The following is a 24233-nucleotide window of genomic DNA, read 5'->3' as shown; positions in this document are numbered from 1 at the left end:
AACACAATGCCGCAAATGACAACATGTAGTGTAAAATGTGGGATTTGAACGGAGGGGGACTGGGGAGGTTTAGGGGCAATTCTTGGAGGTGCCTCACGGACCAATAATAGGGAGGGTACTCCTCAATGGAGAGTGAGAAGCGGGTGGTAAAAGGGGAAATGTTTGAAATGTTTGATTTGTTGTTTATGTTCTGTTGTTTCAGGATGGGTTTATTTTATAGTAGTAGTTTATTAGGTCTCTGTGCAAGAGCTTATTGCACAGGAAGTTTAAGTTTGACAGCACAGACACATCTTCATGATAGGGTTAGGTATATTTGTCTCCCACTGTTAGAGGCTCCTTTTTGGAAAATACAAAAAAGGATGGATTATGGTTAGATATGTGAGGATACTTTCTTGGAATATTAACGGAGTAAAAGACCCAGTAAAGAGGAGGAAATGTTTAAGTTACCTAAAATCTAAACAGGCCGACTTGGCATTTATCCAAGAAACGCACCTGGTGGACTCAGAGGTGGTTAAACTTAAAAGGGATTGGGTTGGGCAGATATTTCACAGCTCATTTAACAGTAAGAAGCATGGAGTTGCAATTTTAGTCGACAAGAGTTTGAATTTTGTACTATTAAAACAACACAAAGATGAAGAAGGGAGACTGATATGTGTGGAAGCCAAAATCAATGGAATGAAGTTAAATTTGTGTAATATATACGCTCCCAATGTGGAGGATGCTAATTTTTTTCATCAAGTAAATAAATTACTAGGAGGCATTACGGATGGGCATACAGTGATGGGGGGAGACTTCAACCAAATTCAGGATAATGTCCTAGATAGAACAGCTTATAATAAAAGCATACCTAAGGACAGACTGGCAATACACCTACTAATGAAAGACCTAGGATTGGTGGACATCTGGAGATTAAGTAACCCGAGAAAAAAGGAGTACACTTTTTACTCTCATAAGCATAAATCCCACTCAAGATTGGACTATTTTTTAATTTCTAAAAGTATGATTGAATCTATTGTTGAGTGCAAAATCGGTGTTATCGCTCTCACAGACCATGCAGCAGTGGAACTATGTGTAGCAGCAGAAACAGACTCTGTCAAAAGGAATAGGTGGAGACTCAACACATCTCTATTTCAAGACTCAGTATTTGTTGAATCACTGTCTCAGGACCTTAAGAGCTTTTTTGAAATTGACGTTGGATCCACAGATAAAATAGGTACAGTGTGGGAGGCATCTAAAGCATTTATACGGGGTAAAATTATAGCATACTCTAGTAAAAGAAAAAGAGAAAGCCTTGAGAAGTTGAAAAAATTGGAGTCTCAGCTGAAGGAAAAAGAAAAACAATTAGCAAGTAATTATAGTGACTCATTACTTAAACAAGTATGTGCTTTGAAACTGGACTTAAATGAGATTTATAACAGACAGTCTGAATATGCTCTGTTTAGATTGAAAACAACATTTTATGAGAGTGGGGAAAAATCGGGCAAATTATTGGCCAGACAGCTCAAACAAAAGGAGGCTAGCTACTTAATTTCTGGTATCAAAAATGAAAAGGGTGATGTAGTCACAAATACAAAAGATATTAATCAGGTGTTTCAAAATTTTTATTCAAGGCTCTATACTTCAAAGATAAATTTAGACCCGGACAAGCTGAATGGGTTTTTCTCAAAAATTGAACTTGGAAAGTTGTCTTCAGATCAGATTGAGGTGCTGGATGCCCCTACTTTGGAGTCAGAAGTTAGAGCAGCTATTAAATCAATGAAACCTGGGAAATCTCCAGGATTAGACGGCTTCCCAGTGGAGTATTACAAAAAATACATAGATATGCTGGCACCTATCTTGACTGAAGTTTATTTGGAGTCAGTTTCATAAGGGCAGCTTCCAAATACATTTAACGAGGCTCTGATATCATTAATCCTCAAAAAGGATAAGGATCCATTGGATCCAGGTGGTTTCCGCCCTGTCAGTTTAGTAAATGTAGATTGTAAAGTTCTCACTAAAGTCCTGGCAATGAGGCTTGAAAATGTTCTACCAGATATTATTCATGAAGACCAGGTGGGGTTTGTAAAGGGAAGGTCATCCTCAGACAACCTTAGAAGGTTGCTCCACCTTATCTGGATGAACCGCCAGGAAAATACTCCAGTGGCAGCCTTCTCCCTTGATGCGGAGAAGGCATTTGATAGGGTTGAGTGGGGTTTTTAACATATGTCTTGGAAGCCTTTGGTTTTGGGTTTGGATTTATCGACTGGGTTAAATTGATTTATACAGAGCCGAGGGCATCAGTTCTCACCAATGGTCAAATGTCCCCCTTTTTTCAGCTCTCATGAGGGTCAAAACAAGGAGATCCACTTTCACCTTTATTCATTCATTCATTCATTCATTCATCTTCTAACCGCTTCATCCTCTTGAGGGTCGCGGGGGGGCTGGAGCCTATCCCAGCTACATTGGGCGAGAGGCAGGGTACACCCTGGACAGGTCGCCAGACTATCACAGGGCTGACACATAGAGACAAACAACCATTCACGCTCACATTCACACCTACGGACAATTTAGAGTCTTTCACCTTTATTGTTCACTTTATTTCTAGAACCACTTGCAATAGCAATAAGGATGGAAGAGGGAATTAAGGGAGTGAAGGCGGGGGGCAGAGATCATAAATTATTCCTGTACGCGGATGGCATTCTCTGGATATCCTCAGACCCAACTTTGTCAGCCCGCATTCTTTTAGATACAATTGAAACATTCTCACAAATATCTGGTTATAAAATTAACTGGCACAAATCTGAGGTTATTCCAGTGTCCAGGGGGTGTCATCCTCCAGCAGTTAGTGCATTCCAATTCAAATGGTTACCATCAGGGATGAAGTATCTGAGAATAAAACTGTGTACTGACATGAACAATATAATACATCTCAATATGTCTCCACTGCTTCAGAAAATAAAAAAATAATCTAAATAAATGGAAATCAATCAATCTTACACTCTGGGGAAAAATTAACACCATTAAAATGGTAGTTGCTCCTAAGTTTAACTACATATCAATGATGGTACCAGTGACAATTCCTTTAGGAATTTTCAAGCAGTATAATCAGATAATTAAGGACTACTTGTGGAATGGAAAGAAGCCTAAAATTGGTATGCAAAAGCTTTATGACCCAAGGTGTAAAGGAGGCCTAGCCTTGCCCAATGTCAGACTTTATAATACTGCATTTGAAATGTCAAAACTTGCCAGGCATTGGGGAAGTTATGGTTCACACCTTGGATGTTCACAAATAAAAAAGGAAATCGCAGCCCCATTCGAACCAATAGAGACCTTGTCACAGAAGGTTGTGGGTGTTCAGACTGGTGAGGAGAGTAATCCAATTCTGCAGCATTCTAGAGCAGTGTGGGCAAAGTTACACAAGATGCTTAGAATATCCCAAAACAGACAAGAGTACTCCTCTATTTGGAACTATCCATTTCTTAAAATAGAAAATAGACCCTTTTTGTGGAAATTCTGGCTGGCGGGGGATTTGAATAAGATAGGAGACTTGTACAAGGATAGGGTGTTTTTGTCATTTCAGGAGATGAGTGAACATTTCTGTACGAAGGAGAAGGGAGATTTTTGGAAGTACCTCCAATTACGAAGTAGTATCGGAGCCACAGGCATCAAATCAGGCGAAGGGGAAAATATGATAAAACATTTTTTTTAGTTTCTTAGATCTGCTCACTCTGCCTCAGTCCTTCACAATATGGTTGCAGATGCTCAGTATGGAAGGTATGAAAATTTAAGATTAACTTGGCAAAAAGATTTAAACTGTAACATTGAAGAAGATGCACGGAAAGACATAGTAGTAAATACAGGGTGGCCCAACAGGGATGCCCGGGGTAAATTTATACATTATAAGATTATCCACAGGTACTTTTACACACCAGTAAGACTTTATAGAATGGGTTTGTTACAGAACAACTTATGTTGGAAGTGTAAGGCAGAGGCAGGTACCTTCTTACACTCACTGTGGGAATGCCCTTTGGTTTTTCCTTTTTGGAAAAAAGTCATTGTAAAATTGAGTGAATGGCTTCAAAAATCCTTGCCAGAATCCCCCTGACTCCCCTCCTAGGGGATAGATCAGAGTTACCACCAGGAATATTAAAAGTAGAATTCAGTTTAGCACTGACAGGTTTCATCACTGCAGCTAGAATTATTCTTCGCCACTGGAAGAGTCAGACTCAACCAGCACTTACTGACTGGGTTAAGATGATGACCTGATGATAGCTAAGTTAAATGATAACAAAGGAAAATTTTTCCAGGTCTGGGGCAATTTTTTGAATCACATAAAAGATGGGAATAAGGACCTATAACAGGTGAGGGGAGAAAGACAAATGTATATTTTATTCAACACCCTTCATGGCTGAGAATTTATGGGATTTAGTATTTTGTATGATGATGTAGGATGGATGATGTGCTGTCTTGTTATATTTATGTGCTGAGATGTATAGTTTTGTTTAATTGTATTTTACATGATTGTTTTGTTTACATTTGTTGAAACCAAAATTCAAATAAAAACTTAAATGACAAAAAATATACATATAGACATATAAATAATTATATAATTAAAGATATGTAGGCTATGTTAGGTGAATACTCCTGTCAGTGACCCTGACCACTGGCATTGGCAAAAGAACTGGAGTTGGTCCCTGGACGCTGCACTGCAGCTGCCCACTGCTCCTAGTGTATACAGTAGGATGGGTCAAATACAGAGGTCAAATGTATGTAATGTGCTGAGTAAGGACAATAAAGAAAACTAGGAGATAACAAAAGAATAAAGAGATTTCAAAGACTTAAAAAATAAGGGACATGAATCAAAACAAACAAGAAACGAGATATATCCCCAGTCATGCACGCCCAGTTTTAATAAACTCAGTACTGTTTTTCAGCACATATATTGTTTTGTCTTCATTCAATGTAATTAGCACATATTGTTATTGCACCATTGGTTTTGGCCTTGGTGCCCCACATTTTGGCCATGATGCCCCAATAAATTTGTATTTCTCAAAGGCCAAAGTGGCCTTGCCCTAAAAATGACTTCATTCCAGGCCTGTAATCGTGTATTTCCTCTTCTGTTTCTGTCCTCGGAGGGGCCAGTTGCAGTATTTTTTTATGTGCTGCTGCCTCAATTGGCTGAGCGTCGAAAATATGCACCACACAGCCAGAAAAATAACCTCTTAAGCAGGGCAAGTAAGAATTTAGATGGGGCAAGTAGATTTGAGAAGTACTTGCCTAGCAGGACAAGTAGGAAAAAACCTTAACGTCGGACCCTGCATATTGTAATGTACTGTAATATAAAGTCCCTCTATTGCCAAAAATGACCTTGCGTTCTCTTGACATTGCTTGTTTTATCGACATTTTGACTCTTAGAAATAATTCGCACTGTCTACGTGAGCTGGAGGCCAACAGCGAGAGCCCGAGTTCCCGTTCATCGCTGCTTGCAGCTTTAATTAGGGCCCGAGCAACGACGAAGTCGTAAGTGAGGACCCTATTGTAATCGTGCTGTTTATTAGGGCCCGATCGACGACAAAGTCGTCTGTGAGGACCCTATTGTAATTGTGCTGTTTATTATTATTAGGGCGCGAGCGACGGCGAAGTCGTTCGTAGGACCCTATTGTAATCGCGCTGTTTAATATTAGGGCCCAAGCGACGACAAAGTCATCCGAGGACCCTATTGAAATCGCACTGTTTATTATTATTATTATTCTTGCGACATTTCGTGCCCTAATTTCACCCCTTTCCCAAATTTGAAAATGCTTGTAACTTTCCACATTCGTCCGGCCACATCCGAAATTCAATATTTTTGGGCGGTTGCACATGGTGGGCGCGAAATGCCGAAATGGCGCCCCCTACAAATTTTCAAAATATCCTCCCCATTAGGGTTAGTTTGTCATAGGCAAACGAAATTTGGTACACACATGTATCATACCCAGACGCACAAAAAAGTCTCCAGACGTCATGGTAAAATCCCAACAGGAAGTCGGCCATTTTGTTTTGAATTTTTCTGTTACGGCGATTTCCACAACTTACTTTTGAACGAACTTGTCCTAGGGATTTCGTCCTATCGACTTCAAAGTTGGTACAGATCATGCTGAGAACATGGCGATCAAAAGTTATAAAAAGCTTTTCTCTATGTCAAAGGGCGTGGCCGCTAGGGTGTGACAAATTTTGGCGACTTTTCGTTTTCTTGCCATCGAATTTCGAATGGCTCTCCCGCCCACATACTTGATCTCAGCAGCTTCAAACTTGCTGGACATGATGATGGCTCCGCCCTTAACAACCTGATGTGTTAATATCCCACCTTACTCGTAGCGCCCCCCGGTGGTAACAGGAAGTGACCAGTTTTTACTTTAACATGTACTAATGCCACAAACTTGACCGCATCAACTTCATTCCACTTCTAATGCATGCATAACAAGTTGGTGAAGCTACCTTATGAACGCTGCAAAGCTACGTCTAATGGTGTCCATGTGGCGGCGTGGCGACTATCGATCCCTCGCCACTAAATACATTTGGCAATTTGATGGCTTCAGCGACCTCATCTCCTCATGAAAATTGATACACAGGTCAAGAATAGCGACCTCTTACATCTTACATCTGCTAGGGGCGTCGCCCATGGGGGGGGACAAAATGCCTCTTTAGCGCCCCCTTGAAATTTTCAAAAAACCCTCCCCATAAGGGTTTTTTTGGAGTTTGAACATGAAAATTGGTACACATGTGTATGTTGTCCAGACGCACATAAAAGTCTCTGGCACCAATGGTCTACTCCAAACAGGAAGTCAGCCATTTTGATTTTGACTTGTCATTTTGGCGTGATTTCCGCATGTTGTATTTTAACGAACTCATCCTAGGGATTTCATCCAATCGACTTCAAATTTTTTACAGATCATCCAGAGACCATGCTGATTAAAAGTTATTAAAAGCTTTCCTCTATGTCAAGGGGCGTGGCCGCTATGGTGCCTCCCTCGACACCAAATACATTTGGCTTTTTGATGGCTTCACCGTCCCCATATCCTCATGAAAATTGACACACAGGTCAAGAATGGCGAGCTCTTGCATCTGATAGGGGCATCACCCATGAGGGGGACAAAATGCCTCGATAGCGCCCCCTTGAAATTTTCGAAAAACCCTCCCCATAGGGTTTTTTTTGGAGTTGGAACATGAAAATTGGTACACATGTGTATGTTGTCCAGACATAAAAAGTCTCTGGCACCAATGGTCTACTCCAAACAGGAAGTCAGCCATTTTGATTTTGACTTGTCATTTTGGCGTGATTTCCGCATGTTGTATTTTAACGAACTCATCCTAGGGATTTCATCCAATCGACTTCAAATCTTTTACAGATCATCCAGAGACCATGCTGATTAAAAGTTATTAAAAGCTTTCCTCTATGTCAAGGGGCGTGGCCGCTATGGTGCCTCCCTCGACACCAAATACATTTGGCTTTTTGATGGCTTCACCGTCCCCATATCCTCATGAAAATTGACACACAGGTCAAGAATGGCGAGCTCTTGCATCTGATAGGGGCATCACCCATGAGGGGGACAAAATGCCTCGATAGCGCCCCCTTGAAATTTTCGAAAAACCCTCCCCATAGGGTTTTTTTTGGAGTTGGAACATGAAAATTGGTACACATGTGTATGTTGTCCAGACGCACATAAAAGTCTCTGGCACCAATGGTCTACTCCAAACAGGAAGTCGGCCATTTTGATTTTGACTTGTCATTTTGGCGTGATTTCCACATGTTGTATTTTAACGAACTAGTCCTAGGGATTTCATCCAATCGACTTCAAATTTTTTACAGATCATCCAGAGACCATGCTGATAAAAAGTTGCGCTCTGCATGTCTGCAGGTGAAAGGGCGTGGCCACTATGGCGCTGCCATTTTTGATCCATCGCCATGCATATTCAATCAGCTCTCTCTCCCACATAATTCATCCAAACTGCTTCAAAATTTCTGTACATGATAAGAGCTCCGCCCTCAATGCCTCCATATGCTCGTAAGCAATCTTGCTCATAGCGCCCCCTTGTAGAAACAGGAAATGCCATCTTTTAGACTGACAAACACCAACCTCAAGCTCCTGACCTGATCAACTCCATTTTGTGGCCACATGACGATCAAGTTGATGAATCTCCACAGTGACACACGTGTCCTGTCATGTTGTCAGTGGCAACTTTTCATCCTTCGCCACGGAACATCAACTTGATATAAATCCTTTATGTATTGTCTGATTTGCTCGAAATTTCACATGTGTGATGAGGGTCCACCCCTGAACACACCTGCCCACATCTGGTTTCGCTCATGCCGCCCCCTTGTGGAAACAGGAAATGCCCTATTATACATTTACATTGTCAGATTTGCTCGAAACTTCAAATGCGTGATGACGGTCCACCCCTGAACGCACCTGGCCACATCTGGTTACGCTCGTAGCGCCACCTAGTGGATGAACAAAACATTGCGTTTTTTCGCTCCTGCCAGGTTTTTTCTCCCTTCTCGCTTCGCGCCACAGCCCCCACGTGCCTCAGGCCCCCACGGTTACATGGGGTAGCGAGGGCCCGATCACAGCTGCTTGCAGCTTTAATTATTATTATTCTTCTGCTCAGAATATAATCCTCAATTTGGCCCCTTTCCCAAATTCAAAAACTCAACAAATTTGGCACACGCGTTTGGTCTGGCCAAAAATTTTATAATCTATTGTCGTCCTGAATTTCCACCACTAGGTGGCGCTATAATCAAGGAAAGTGCGTTTTGTGTCATAACTCCCATATACTTTATGACACATTCAAAAACCTTATATCCACGCGTTCAGTGAATTGTGCTGAATCTCGTGATATAGGCCACACCTGTTTCCGCCTACGTTTTTTTTCCCGGAAATTCGCAAAATGTTGCAAACCTACTTTTTCGAACTCCTCCCAGGCAATTTCACCGATTGACATGAAACTTTGCACACAGCATCTGTGGACCCTCCCAAGAAAAGTGATTAAAAGAATTTCGATATTCCAAACAATACTCAAGTTATTAAATAGCAACTTCCTGCAGATTTCGTTCTAAACAGAAAGTGCTGCATATCTCCACATTGGTGTATCCAAATGACATGAAACTCAGGTTACCACTTCCCCATGAGCCCTTGAGGCTCTGTGCAAAGTTTCCGGTGATGACCACAAGGTGGTGCTCTTTAAATTGGAGTATTTTATATATCAATATCGGTTGGGCGGATTAACACAAAACTTGGTATAATTATTGTCAATACCCTCCTGAGGATATCTGATGAAGGACTTACTGATCTTCCACTAGGTGGCGCTCTGGTGGCCGTCTAATTTAATATTTGGCACTGTGCCAACACCATAACACTTATGGAAATAAAATTGATAGGGGTCGTAAAGACTGGCCCGTGTAACTTACACACCAAAAATGAGGCAGCAGGTGGCGCTATTTTCAATGCAAAAGTGTTTTGGCTTATAACTCCCACATAATATGTCGCACATTGTTAAACCTTCTATTTACGTGTTCTCTGAATTCAGCTAATTTGTGTGGTGTAAGCCACGCCCACTTTTGCGGTAACTTTCCATTCGCTAAATCGCGACAAATGAAAAACATACTTTTTCGAACTCCTCCTAGGCGATTTGACTGATTTGCACCAAACTTTGCATGAAGCATCTGTGGATCCTTCTGACAAAAGGTTATTAAAAGAATTTTGATCGTCCAAAAAACGCCCAAAACATAAAACAACAAATTCCTGCATATTGTTTTCAAAACAGACAGTCTTTCTATTTCAAGTAAATTGGAAAATCTTGAAATCCTCTTCAAAACTCATCGACTTTCAACCTCTTCTTGTCCCTCATACTTTGAGCTAGAGACACCATGTCAACTTTTAAAGAGTCAGAAGACCTTGAACTATTGGGCATGTATTCACCTTCACCTTCTGCTTGCAGCTTTAATTAGGGCCTGAGCACCTAGCGGTGCGAGGACCATATTGAAATGCAAGAATTTTTAGGGCCCGAGCACCTAGCGGTGCAAGGACCCTATTGAAATGCAAGGATTTTTGGGGCCTGAGCACCTAGCGGTGCGAGGACCCTTTTGAAATGCAAGGATTTTTTTTTTTATTATTGTTAGGTCCCAAGCACCTAGCGGTGCGAGGACCCTATTGAAATGCAAGGATTTTTTATTATTATTTATTATTAGGGCCCGAGCACCTAGCGGTTCAAGGACCGTATTGAAATGCAAGGATTTATTATTGTTATTATTATTATTATTATTATTATTATTATTATTATTCCTCCAAATGAATTGCCTTTTTGGGAGGCTTAACATACTCGAAAACTCATGAAACTTTGCAGACATCTCAGAACTGGTGAAAAAATTGATATTTTAAGGGTCTCGTGTGCGGGTTCCAAAAAATGGCTCAGTAGCGCCCCCTACAAAAGTTTGAGGAAACAGCCCCTAAAGCTAGTTTAACCTACATGTATAAAACTCAGCAGGCTTATGTAACGCCCAGAGATGTACAAAAACGCCTCTTGGAGGCATGCTCTAAACCCAACAGGAAGTCCACCATTTTGAATTTACTGTGCATTTTTGGCCATTTACAGGGGTCATAAATGAACTAGTCCTAGAGATTTCATCCAATTGACTTCAAACCTTGGTCTGTCCCATCCCAAGATCTTGGAGATGAAAAGTTATCAAAAGCTTGAGTTTTCGTCAATGTGTGTGACCGTGGGATGGCGTCAAAGTTAGGGGTCTCACCACTAAACAGGAAGTAGTTTATAACTCCAGCATACATGGTCCAATCTTGCCCAGACTTCACAGGATTGATGACAGTACCGCCCTGAACACATCTACATGTCAATAATTAGAGATAAATATAGCGCCCCCTACTGGCAATGGGAAATGTCATGTTTTAGACTTTAATGTACATCTCCTACAGACTTGACCAGATCCACTTCAAACTTGGTGAAAAAAGTCATAAGACATTGATGATGCTTTATTGTGGAAACTGTGAGTTTTCGTCGAAGGGCGTGGCCACGGCCTGGCGGCGAACTTTGATGTTTCGCCGTGATGATAAACGTTGCTGTAACTTGACTCTACGTGGGAATATCTTGCCAAAACTTCACACATATGATGACAGTCCAGCCCTGAACACATCTACAGAGGAATTTTGAATCACCGCCATAGCGCCACCTTCTGGCAACAGAAAGCTACTTTATACATTCTTTGATGTCCCGCTTCTAGCAGGTTAATGAGACCCACCTCAAACTTGCTGGTCTAAGTCCTTAGACCTTGATGATGCTTAAAAATGAAGCTTTTTAGTTTTCATCAAACGCTGTCACCGTGGCGCCGCCTTGTTCGCCATTAAACACGATGTTGTTCTGAAAGGAAAGGGATGCTTGAAAACTCACCAAACGTGGCATACACATCACAGGTCACAAGTCCCGTTGTCTGATGTGATTTTTGTGCTTTGATGCCCCCTAGAATCTTTCAATTAAGCAGCCTCCAAAGCTGGTTTGACGTGCATGTATGAAACTTGGTAGGCACCTGTAACACTCTATCACGTACAAAAAAGCCTCTTGGAGCCATGCTCCAAACCCAACAGGAAGTCCGCCATTTTGAATTTACTTGTGCCCCTTTTGTGCATTTTTGCCCTTTTCCAGGGGTCCTAAATTAACGAACAAGTCCTACAGATTTTATCCGATCGATTTCAAACCTTGGTCTATCCCACCCCAAAACCTTGAAGATGAAAAGTTATTAGAAGCTTGAGTTTTCGTCAATGTGTGTGACCGTGGGATGGCTTCAAAGTTAGGGGTCTCGCCACTAAACAGGAAGTAGTTTATAGGGATTTCGTCCGATTGACTTCAGATTGGCTACAGATCATCCTGAGAACATGCTGATCAAAAGTTATTAAAAGCTTTTCTCTATTCAAGGGGCGTGGCTGCTAGGGTGTGACAAATTTTGGCGACTTTTCGTTTTCTTGCCATCGAATTTCGAACGGCTCTCCCGCCCACATACTTGATCTCAGCAGCTTCAAACTTGCTGAACATGATGATGGCTCTGCCCCGAACGCCTCGATATGTTAATATCCCACCTTACTCCAAGCGCCCCCCCAGTGGTAACAGGAAGTGACCAGTTTTTACTGTACTAATGCCACAAACTTGACCGCATCAACTTCATTCCACTTCTAATGCATGCAGAACAAGTTGGTGAAGCTACCTTATGACGCTGTGAAGCTACGTCTAATGGTGTCCGTGTGGCGGCGTGGTGACTATCAATCCCTCGCCACTAAGGCTGAATCCCATTTCACCCCTTGGCCCTCCCCCTTGGCCCTACCCCTCCGTTTTGCGCGTTCACGTGGAGTGGTAGGGGTGTCCCAATTATCATTATGACGGAGGGGTAGGGGGAAGTGGTAGGGCTATGTACCCCTTCAAACGGAGATTTTTCCGAGGCACACTCCAAACGAAGGGGTACGACAGATTTCCCTGAATGCCTTGCAAGACCGGCAAGATGGCTGCTTCCACAACTAAAGAAGTGCACAAATGTAAGTATTTTCTCCATGAATAAAGTTTTAAAATGTACGAAAACCCCTTTATTGTCTATTTTAACGTTGTTTCAATGTGTAGTGGTCATTTTCCTCGTAAAATGCACCCCCGAAAAAAATCGCTAGTAGTCGAGGCTTCAGTTACGTGGTTACCGTTACCAGGCTGAATACAAGCGGTGCTCTGTGGGCAGCCCTGATAATCTACAGTGATAACGTTATCAATAATAACTTCGGCAACCGCTGACCCCATAGGGTTTTTTTTGGAGTTGGAACATGAAAATTGGTACACATGTGTATGTTGTCCAGACGCACATAAAAGTCTCTGGCACCAATGGTCTACTCCAAACAGGAAGTCAGCCATTTTGATTTTGACTTGTCATTTTGGCATGATTTCCACGTGTTGTATTTTAACGAACTAGTCCTAGGGATTTCATCCAATTGACTTCAGATTTTTTACAGATCATCCAGGGACCATGCTGATTAAAAGTTGTGCTCTGCATGTCTGTAGGTCAAAGGGTGTGGCTGCTATGGCGCTGCCATTTTTGATCCAAAATTTCTGTACATGGTAAGAGCCCCGCCCTCAATGCCTCCATATGCTCGTAGGCAATCTTGCTCGCACTGCCCCCTTGTGGAAACAGGAAATGCCATCTTTTAGACTGACAAACACCAACCTCAAGCTCCTGACCTGATCAACTCCATTTTGTGGCCATATGACGATCAAGTTGATGAATCTCCACAGTGACACACGTGTCCTGTCATGTTGCAGGCCGCAGCAGTGGCAACTTTTCATCCTTCGCCACGGAACATCAACTTGATATAAATCCTGGCCACATCTGGTTAAGCTCGTAGTGCCACCTGGTGGATGAACGAAACATTGCGTTTATTTGCTCCTGCCAGTTTTTTTCAATTCAGTTCAATTCAGTTCAATTCAGTTCAATTTTATTTATAAAGCCCAATATCACAAATCACAATTTGCCTCACAGGGCTTTACAGTATACAACATCCCTCTGTCCTTAGGACCCTCACAGCGGATAAGGAAAAACTCCCCCAAAAAACCCTTTAACGGGGAAAAAAAACAGTAGAAACCTCAGGAAGAGCAACTGAGGAGGGATCCCTCTTCCAGAACAGACAGACGTGCAATAGATGTCGTACAGAACAGATCAGCATAATAAATTAACAGTAATTCGTATGACACAATGAGACAGAAAGAGAGAGAGAGAGAGAGAGAGAGAGAGAGAGAGAGATGCAGGGCAGACGGTAATGACAGTAGCCTACAACAACATTAATGAAAGTAATAATATTATTGTTATAGTTCTGGCTACTGTGATACAATATGTTGAAAGTATATATTAGTCTCTCTCTCTCTCTCTCTCTCTCTCTCTCTCTTTCCTGTTACTGCATGTCACTAACTCTGCCATACTGCATGTCAGTAACTCGGCCTCTTCTCCAGGGGCCTCATTTATTAAAGAGTGCTTAGGATTCATACTAAAAGTTGACATGCGCCCAAAAGCTGAAAATGGCGTGCGCCAAAAAATAATCTGATTTATAAAACCGTGTGCACGCACACTTGCACACAATGTTCTCGTTATAAATCACAGACATCCTGGAGTTGTGCACACCCAGATCCGCCTCATATTCCGCCCTCTACACGCCCTAGTTCAACCATAAATGGTCATGCAGATCACCTCATGAATGTGATCTGCATATAAATAAGCTGGCATGCGAGTGTTCTCTCATTCTGAGTCACGGTGACAGGTGTGAGAAACGAACCAATAAATGGAATTTCTCTGAGACTGAGCTAGAGACCCTTTAACGGGAGGTACAGGACTGAAGAAAGGTTTTATTTGGTGGCCACAGCAGCAGGATCACTAATAAAGCAAAAAAAAAGTGGCAACACATCAACGCTGCTGATGCTGTCAGCTGTGTCTGTGGAACTGCACGGACAGTGACAGAGAAAAAAAAAGTGGTCTGATCTAAAGGTAGACCAAATATTTCTACTCCTTTACCAACATGTAGTTAATGTGTTGCTTTTAAATTTGAGGATGTTTGACATCGATGTGTGACATAAAGAATCACATTTATTAAAGGTGGAGGCAAAAAGGAGTATGTGCCAGTGCCATCTTGCGCAATTACACACGAGGGTCACCACAGTATTTATATGTTTATGGCAATTAGTCTGATCAGACTCCCGGCCTGAATTACAGCATGAACCCGTGGTATCCCTGTCCCAAAATACAACGTGTAATTTGAAATACAATTCAAAGATGAAAATGTAATAGGCGAACACGTTTCTTCATGCCGGTTATGTCACGAACAGCACATGTCTAAGTAGGGCTGATGAAATGAGTGTAACGGTTGTGCTTAATGGCTGTATTTCGAGACATGATAAATGCACTGGAAATATTAAGCTAAATAAATAAATATATTCCATGCAGTCGCGCCATCCTCTCCCCCTCACAGAGTGGACAATGAGACATTAGAGGCAGTGCGGATTAAATACGTATTTAGAAAGAATTTCAATTCAGGATTTGAGTTGGATTTTACAACGTTTTTATGAAACAATTATCACTCACTCCAAGCGCAAAATAAGGCTGCTGGATTTAATTTCAATGATAACGTGGATCTAAGGTGGATATAGCATGACATTAAATTTGTGTGAGACATCAATAAAAATCTGACTCCACTTCTCCACCTCGCCGTCTGCGTTGCCACTTCCCAGTGTCTCCAAAATGTGCGCACGCATGACTCAGAGTTTGCTTACAGGTGCGGACATTCTCCCGCCAAGTTTATCTTTATAAATCACAACCTTTGCGTGGTAAGTGGCGTACGCCACTTTCAAGCCCCGTTTTGTGCATAAGCAAGCTTTATAAATGAGGCCCCAGAGCCTTTGTGCTCCACTGTCTCGCAGGTTAACTTCTATCACAGCGGTGCCTGCATAGTGTGATGTGTGTGCTTGTGCTGCTGCTGTGGTCCTGCCAAATGCCTCCTGCTGCTGCTGTGATCATTAGTCATACTTCTACTGTTATTATACACATACGATATACACATATGTACACTATCAGATATTAATATATACTTTCAACAAATTGTACCACAGTAGCCAGAATTGTAATTATAATATTATTACTTTTATTAATGTTGTTGTAAGCTGTTAACATTATTGTCTGTCCTGCATCTCTCTCTGTCTCTGTCTCCCCTTCTGTCTCATTGTGTCATACAGATTACTTTTAATGTATTATGTTGATCTGTTCTGTACGTCATCTATTGCACGTCTGTCGTCCTGGAAGAGGGATACCTCCTCAGTTGCTCTTCCTGAGGTTTCTACCGTTTTTTCCCCTGTTAAAGGGAGTTTTTCATTATCTGCTGTGAGGGTCCAAAGGACAGAGGGATGTCGTATGCTGTAATGCCCTGTGAGGCAAATTGTGATTTGTGATATTGGACTTTATACATAAAATTGGAGACACTGCAATACTCTGCTTCTCACCCAGCACATTTCTTTTTTTAATGGCAGGTAGTGTCCGGTTTGATGAACTCACTGTATTAAAAGCAGCAGCAATATGTTCCCACTCGCTGCCTTTTCTTTATCTTTTTCTTTTCTTTGTAACCCCACTGCCCACCAAACAATAGGCTTTCTAACCTCCAGCTCACTCACAAACATCTCAATATCTGCGTCAAGAATATTCCTTTTCTTGGTTTTCCTCTCAGTCATTGCTGTGATTTACCACATGTAGGTGTGTAGAGGGCAGGATATGAAGCTGGTCCACATGCAGACTATTCCAAGTTGATTTGGAATATATAAAAGGAAACTGCATAGTGGCAGGTGTACACATGGTTTAATAAATCAGTTGGGTTTTTTTGTTTTGTTTTTTTGCATACACACATTTTCTCATTTGTATGTATGCAAACATTTAGTGTGGAATGTGGTTTCTGGTGTTCTTGTCCTCATCCCCCAAGTCTTCTTCTTTCAGTTCTACATGTTTGCTTTGCACAGTACACAAACAGTGACCAAAATCTTTTAAAGAGATCAGAATGATTTGAATCGGCTAATTCGTTCATAGTTTCCAACCCTACGTAATATACATAAAGCTTGTTCACCTGGGCCCTATTTCAGAAAGCAGGTTCAACAAACTCTGAGCCTGATCCCGATCTCCGGGTTGACTGAGCCTGAGCTGAGAAACTCTGAGTTTTTGGTTCCAGAACAGCTGATCAGAATCAGCTCAATGAACTCTGAGTATGTTCAGCCTGAGGGAAGCGCGTTCACAGCGAGCACCAAATGACATCATCAATGGAGTGCAGAAAACGTGATTTTCAGTGGCAGAAAGCAGAAAGCTTTCTTCATCCCAACTGAATCGGAGATTTTAATGACCGTGAATGAAGACATGAAAAAAAAATCTATTACGGCAGCTGCAGCTAAACAGCGTGAGGTGTGATGGGAAAGACTGCAGAGTAAATATGTAATATGAAATAATGTAATGTAATGTGATGTGTTAATCCGTGTGTAATCTATAGACAATATAGAAACATTTTTTATATCTTAAGTGTTCATATATTTTAATATTATTTGCTATAGCCTCTTATTCAGCTGTAATCTGATGGAGCCCAGACGCATGGGGCAGCAACTCAAAATCAAACACAAAGATATTATACAGACTGGTAAATGTTTTGCTTATACTTTCTTAATTCCTGCAATATAAGGCTGAGGTTAATTATACTGCTGAATTCCTGTGAAATGACTTTCAATTCACGTAATCTCCTTTATGCTCAGATGGAACTATTATGTGATGTTGAGTCCTATAAATGAGCCAATTACACCACAGAATCTTTGAATATATGAAAAGTATGAATGAATCATTGCATAATGTATCCACGTAGATTAATTTCTTTTAAACACTGACAAACCTGCAGTTCTGTGAAATTCCTCTTTTTTTAAAAGATTATTTCTTGGGCTTTTGTTGCCTTTAATGACAAAACAGCATTTTGCATAAGGTTAAGGTGAGAGAGGGAACGACACGCTCAGGAGGCTGCAGACAGGGTTTGAACTCATGGCCGCTGCATCAAGGATTGAGCGTCAGATCACGAGGCGTCCTTCCATCCACTTAGCCACCAATTTTCCGTGGTAGTTCATTTTATAATCAATTCTGATTTATGCCCAGGGAAAACCACAAAAACAGGCAAATGTCTTTTCAGAGCCAGAGACACTTTTCTTATGGCCCAACACCTGCAAGCCAACAGGTTTGCAGGTGTTGCAGGTTTGCTTCACGGAGTAAGTTGCCATAGTAACTGACTCAGGGTTACGCTGAGCTGGCTTTGTGAAACGGAAAACTCGTTTCGAAAACTCGAGTTTCCCTCATCTCAGGCTGAACATACTCAGAGTTTTCACTAATCCTGCTTTCTGAAATAGGGCCCAGCAGTCGTAAATGTCTTTAAGGCTTTGTGTTCTGAAATGACAACAGTGGCTCTGATCAGAACTCCTCTTCTGGAATGTTTACTGATATAATAAATAATTGAGATTTATCAAAGAAACAGCCTCCAGATAAACTTGTTTACAGGTAAATGTTGACACTTATCTCCAGCACACTGTGGCCTGCAGTTGGTTTAACAATCACACATTCCCGTTGCATTTCCTTCAACCAACTACAATTGTGACAAAGCATTTGACTTTGTAAGAACTTGTCCTGCCTCCTACAAAACTAAGAGCACACTGGAGGTCTGTGTTCCTGTTGACCTCACCTGTCTTTGTCCTGAACTTTCAGGTGTACTTCAAGCGGGATGGCGAGCTTATTGATGTGGTGCCAACTGCCCACTTTTTCTCATCAGTGGAAGACCAAAGCAAGGGCCCGGGTCTAGAAAAGAGCTGGAGCAGGACCCAAGCGGGGTTCTGGAGCTCCCGAGCTCTCACCAGTCGAGACCTTGATGACACCAAACTCCAAAAGTCCCTGTCCCTGCTGGAGCAAGAAGGGAAGCTGGCTCGGCTGGGCCAACATGGCCCCAATGGCCTGGAACAGGGTGGAGAGCAAGGGTTTGAGTCGGACCCTGAGCTAACCACTGAGGTGATCCCTGAGACAGTGGTGAGCAGGGAGTTTCCCCGCTGGGTCCAGAGTAGTGATCCGCTCTACTACTTCCAGCACCGGCAGCAGTCAGCAGGTGATGGCACCATGGAGGTGAGAGCCATGCTGACTTGGAGCCTCAACCCTCAGCTGGATAACGAGGCTCTCTTCAGCTGTGAGGTCAACCACCCAGCTCTGTCCATGCCCATGCAGGCTGAGGTCACTCTCGGTGAGTAATGCACCAACCCACACTGGCAGAACTGACACGTACACAGAATTTTCACTTAATCTAGTTACACAGATCATCTGCTTATAATGTCAGATTTTATATGAATTTAGAAGGGACCCACTGATAATAGACACTCCTGGGAACACACAAATCATTTTACTCAGATTAGTTCATATGTGTGAGGAAGGTCCTGGGACCAGTTGCACAAAACACAACACAAGTTTTCTCCTTAAGTATGACACTTAAGACTTTATTTCTCCTTAGCTGATGGACTTACACAGTTGCACAGAATCCCTTAAAAGGTTTCCTTAATTAAGGAAAATTGTTAATTAATTTACTGCATTGACAGAGATTTTACACTGGCAAAAGTTTCCATGGAGATTGTTTGTTTGCTTGGACTCTTGCTTGTGATGGCCGTTATTGTCTCACAAAGTTGGCTTATAGTTAGTGAAAAAATGGCAGAAGAAAAAAAGAAAAGAAAACCATATTGATCAGAGGAGGAAAAGATTATACTGCTGGAAGAATACAATCATAGAAAGTACATACCACAAAGAGAATCTGATCCCTGATCAGGATATGGCATTCATCCCACTTTGGATGGAGCTGCTCTCATATCTAGACACCTGGCCAATTTTATTAGTCATTCAAAAGCCTGACAACCCAGAGTTGAGACCAGGAATCAGAGCCGTAGTCTTACACGCTTCTCTGAGCTTCTAGTGCAGTTACCCACCCATAGTTTTATACAGACGGTGTCTGCCCCCCAACCACCTAAATTATCTTAATCTAAAATTAAACAAAGAGGAGTTGTGCATAACAACCTAATAAAAATTAAAACCTCCTCTGCGACAGAAAGACAAAACAGGAGAATTAAATGCCGACTGTTAAATATCAGGTCTCTAACATCTAAAGCAGTGTTAGTAAAGGAATTAATATCAGATAATCATATTGATTTACTCAGCCTCACTGAAACCTGGCTGTGTCAAGATGAATATGTCAGTCTAAATTAATCCACTCCTCCCAATCATAATAATACCCACATTCCTCGAGGTAGCGGCCGAGGAGGGGGAGTTGCAGCCATTTTTAGTCTGTTAATCAGCTCTAAACCTTAACTCCTTTGAAAGCCTTGTTCTTAGTCTTTTACATCCAACCTGGAAAACCTTGCGAAAACCTGGAACATTTAATTGGCCTTAAAGGTTCTGCACTAAGCAGATTTAAATCCTGTTGTTCTGATCATTTTCAGTTCGTTCATGTTAATGATGAATCATCTCTACATACTCAAGTTTGTTTTGGAGTTCCGCAAGGTTCTGTCCTTAGACCAATCCTGTTCACTCTATATATGCTTCACTTAGGTAACATCATTAGAAATCACTCTGTAAATTTCTCCTGTTATGCTGATGATAAACAATTGCATTTATCGATAAAGCCAGAAGAAACAATTAACAATTAACAAAAACGATCAATTAACTAAACTTCAAAAACTACTTAAAGACATAAAAACCTGGATGAGCACCAATTTCTTCTTCTAACCGCTTCATCCTCTTGAGGGTCGCGGGGGGGCTGGAGCCTATCCCAGCTGACATCGGGCGAGAGGCGGGGTACACCCTGGACAGGTCGCCAGACTATCGCAGGGCTGACACATAGAGACAAACAACCATTCACGCTCACATTCACACCTACGGACAATTTAGAGTTATCAATTAACCTAGTCCCCAATCTGCATGTCTTTGGACTGTGGGAGGAAGCCGGAGTGCCCAGAGAGAACCCACGCTGACACGGGGAGAACATGCAAACTCCGCACAGAAGGGCTCCCACGCCCGGGATCGAACCGGCAACCCTCTTGCTGTGAGGCGAGAGTGCTAACCACCACACCACCGTGCCGCCCGAGCACCAATTTGCTTATGTTAAATTCAGACAAAACTGAAGTTATTGTTCTTGGCCCCAAACAACTCAGAGACTCTTTATCTGATGATATGGTTTCTCTGGATGGCATTGCTCTGGCCTCTAGCACTACCGTAAGAAACCTCGGAGTAATATTTGACCAAGATTTGTCTTTTAATCCCATTTTAAACAAACCTCACAGACTGCATTTTTCATCTGCCTAATATTGCAAAAATTAAAAATTATTATATAGCCTATCCTGACCCGAAAAGATGCAGAAAAATTGGTCCACGCTTTTGTCACCTCTAGGCTGGATTACTGTAACTCCCTATTGTCAGGTAGCTCTAATAAGTCTTTAAAAACTCTCCAGCTAATTCAGAATGCAGCGGCACGTGTACTTACTTATTTATTTATTTATTTAGAAAATCAGGACAATGCATATTAATGAACATGAACGGCGGTACATGTAAATATGCCAGATTGTGTGTAATTTCCATCTGGAGTCCTTTAGGCAGGTTGATGTTACATTACAAAAGAACAGGAGATATACAGTATTAAAAGTTTGTTATTCAAAACAAAAAAAGAAAGAAAGAAAAGGCAGATAGAAAAGAAAACAGGACAATGCATAAGTATGCGTTAAAACAGAGAGTTAATACAGTACAGCATGCAGTTAGAGGTGATTACACGTTTGGTTAGCTCTAAGCCATACCTTCAGGTGGCTCTTGAAGGTGGCCAGGGTGGGACATTCCCTTATGGTTACTGACGGGAACTAAGAAATATGATCATATTTCTCCTGTTCTGTTCTCTGCACTTGCTCCTTGTAAAATCCAGAATTGACTTTCAAATCCCACTAGAACACTGCGCTCTGACAATGCAGGGTTACTCGTGGTCCCTGGAGTCACTAAAAGTAGATCAGGAGCCAGAGCCCTCAGTTATCAGGCTCCTGTTGCGGTCCGGGAGGCAGACACCATCTCCATATTCAAGACTAGACATAACACTTCCCTTTTTGATAAAGCTGATAGTTAGGGCTGGCTCAGGCTTGCCATGTACCAGCCCCTAGTTAGGCTGACTTAGGCCTAGTCTGCCAGGGGACCTCCTATAATACACTGAGCACCTTCTCTCCTTCCCTCTCTCTCTCTCTGTCCTGTCCTGTTACTGCATCTCGCTAACTCGGCTTCTTCTCCGGAGCCTTTGTGCTCCTCTGTCATGCAGGTTAACTTATATCGGAGCGGTGCCTGAATAGTGTGACGTGTGTGGTTTTGCTGCTGCCGTGGTCCTGCTTGATGCCTCCTACTGCTGCTGTTATTAGTCATACTTCTATTGTTATTATACACATATGATTATTGTCACATGTATACTATCAGATATTAATATATACTTTCAACATATTGTACCACAATAGCCGGAATTATAATTATAATATTATTACTTTAATTAATGTTGTTGTAAGTTACTGTCATTACCATCTGTATTGCATCTCTCTCTGTCTCTCTCTCTCTCTCTCTCTCGGCCAGCGCCGCTGTGGCTGTGTTAGCGACCAGCGCAGCTAACAACGACTAACAGCTGTTAGCGACCAGCGCCGCTGTTAGCTGTGATTGCATTACCTTTCTCCTTCAGCAGCTCTTTCCAGCTGGGAAAGGCTACCCCGATGTTGACCCTCGTTTTTTGAATTCACTGGTCACGTTGCCTTTTGCACTTTCTTGGCAATGAGGATTCCGTCTCCTGTGATGCTGCATATACATGATCCTGCATTATGAAACTAACAATGTCAGTAAAACAACTACATTTATTTCCTTGTGCAACAAAAGCATGTGGTTAGGTTTAGAAAAAAAAACATCATGGTTTGGCTCAGCATTCCAGGATGCAAACAGTGGGCTCCCAGGTGAAAGCACAGTGTTTGTTGGACCCCTCACATCCATCCTACAAGGACCTTGCAGATCCTTCTATTACGTTGTTACCGATGGCGTGTCAAACTGATGCCAGTGTTAATTTCTTTGACAAAAACTATGATGAAAATTTTTATCAACAACCTTTATTTCCATGACAGAAACGAGACAATGACCAGCTAAAAATAGATCTTGATAATAAAAACTAAGACAAAATCTATGTTTAATTTTCACTGTCAAGACGAGACATAACAATTGTTTGCGGTGGACTATCAGACACTGAAAGTCGAGAACGGCTGTGCTTGTAATGATCTTCTCATGCTGCATGAGCAACAGGCTGGCAAACTCCAGTTAATAGTTTGTACCAGGATGTTTCACTAGCCACTTAACAGCAGCAGAGCAAGCAGCCACTGGCTGCCAGACTTCACAGCTAATCCCTGCAGGACTCCACTCAGGTCTGGAATCAAGAAGGTTAATGGGTTGATGCTGTTTGACAGGCAGGTAGGAGGCTCAGTTATCTGTGTGAGTGTAGCTGTGCTGTAAGTAAATAGTATAAACTCAAATCAGTTTTCTCTGACAGAGATGGAAGTTTAGTTTTAATCACCAACTCTGTGAGAGGACACAAGTTTAAACCTTCAGGCTAACATGTTGCAGACAACGAAAGCATTCAGGCTTTAGTGAAGTTATTTTTCTGCTTCTTAACAGTGAGATGGATAAGGCAGAGTTTACAATGAATCTGGGTACAAATCCTAGTTGTCTCAGATTAGTTATTTGTGGTGTCAAAATTTTTCAGAGCATAAATAGAGAGATATTGAGCTTTTCAAATTATGATCAGTAAGTGTGTGCTTGTAAATTAGCCCTTAAACATGACAAACACTGCTGGAGAAATGACAGTTTGTAACTGTGTAGAATGTATTTGTGGCTGTAGAAAAAAATTGTCTAAATGAAACTTTTATACAACCTGTCACCTTGATTCTAAATTCTGATACATGTATTAGCCTCACTGGATTAGTTTAAAGATAAAAAAAAACATATAGAAAACTTTTATTCAAAATGTTTTAATTGATTAAAACTATGAAGAATAAAAATGACTGAAATGTGACTAAAACTAATAAGCATTTTTGCTTTAAGACGAAGCCGTCAAAATAACACTGACTGACAACAACCACCGGCATATCATACTGCCACAAAACGTGCCTTCCGGCTGCATTATTAAATATGATGACTATAAAGGGCTGGATATTACCAAGACAACTGCTAGCAGTTGAGATGGAAGGACTTTAAACAGTAGTACAAACTCACTCTAGGACTGTGACAAAGTGTAGCTTACTTTAATGCAATGTTGCTGACTGATACATTTCCCATCATGCCTGCTGTAGCTGGACAAGCCCTCATGCACCCACTGCTGAGATAGTTCAAAGCCCTGTTTCCACCAAACTCTTTTTGCACGTGGAGGGCAGAGAGGTGTGCTTTCTCTGCCTTATGCTTTCCACATAGGCACATTGAAGAGGCTCTCTGCATAAGCCCGAGGAAAGGCAGAGAGGCCCCAGAACAGAGCCATACCACAAAATATAATACTGCAAATGGAAATAAAGTTTTCTTCGACTAAAGTGTTCCTGACTGAACAGTGGTTACATAAGCT

General features: G+C 41.7%; 1 protein-coding gene across 1 annotated transcript in view; it reads left to right on the top strand.

Moving 5' to 3' along the window:
- LOC125892003 (immunoglobulin superfamily member 21-like) overlaps window positions 1-24233 on the top strand; it is a 437371-nt gene that overhangs the window by 95189 nt on the left and 317949 nt on the right. The window contains exon 6 of the mRNA XM_049581701.1: window positions 18305-18827. Coding sequence (XP_049437658.1) covers window positions 18305-18827 — 523 coding nt within the window. The remainder of the gene's footprint in view (window positions 1-18304; window positions 18828-24233) is intronic.

This window comes from Epinephelus fuscoguttatus, linkage group LG7, assembly GCF_011397635.1.
Source record: "Epinephelus fuscoguttatus linkage group LG7, E.fuscoguttatus.final_Chr_v1".
In the NCBI taxonomy this organism is placed as follows: domain Eukaryota; kingdom Metazoa; phylum Chordata; class Actinopteri; order Perciformes; family Serranidae; genus Epinephelus; species Epinephelus fuscoguttatus.
Note: the sequence above shows the minus strand (reverse complement) of the source record. Positions and strands in the feature narration are given on the sequence as shown.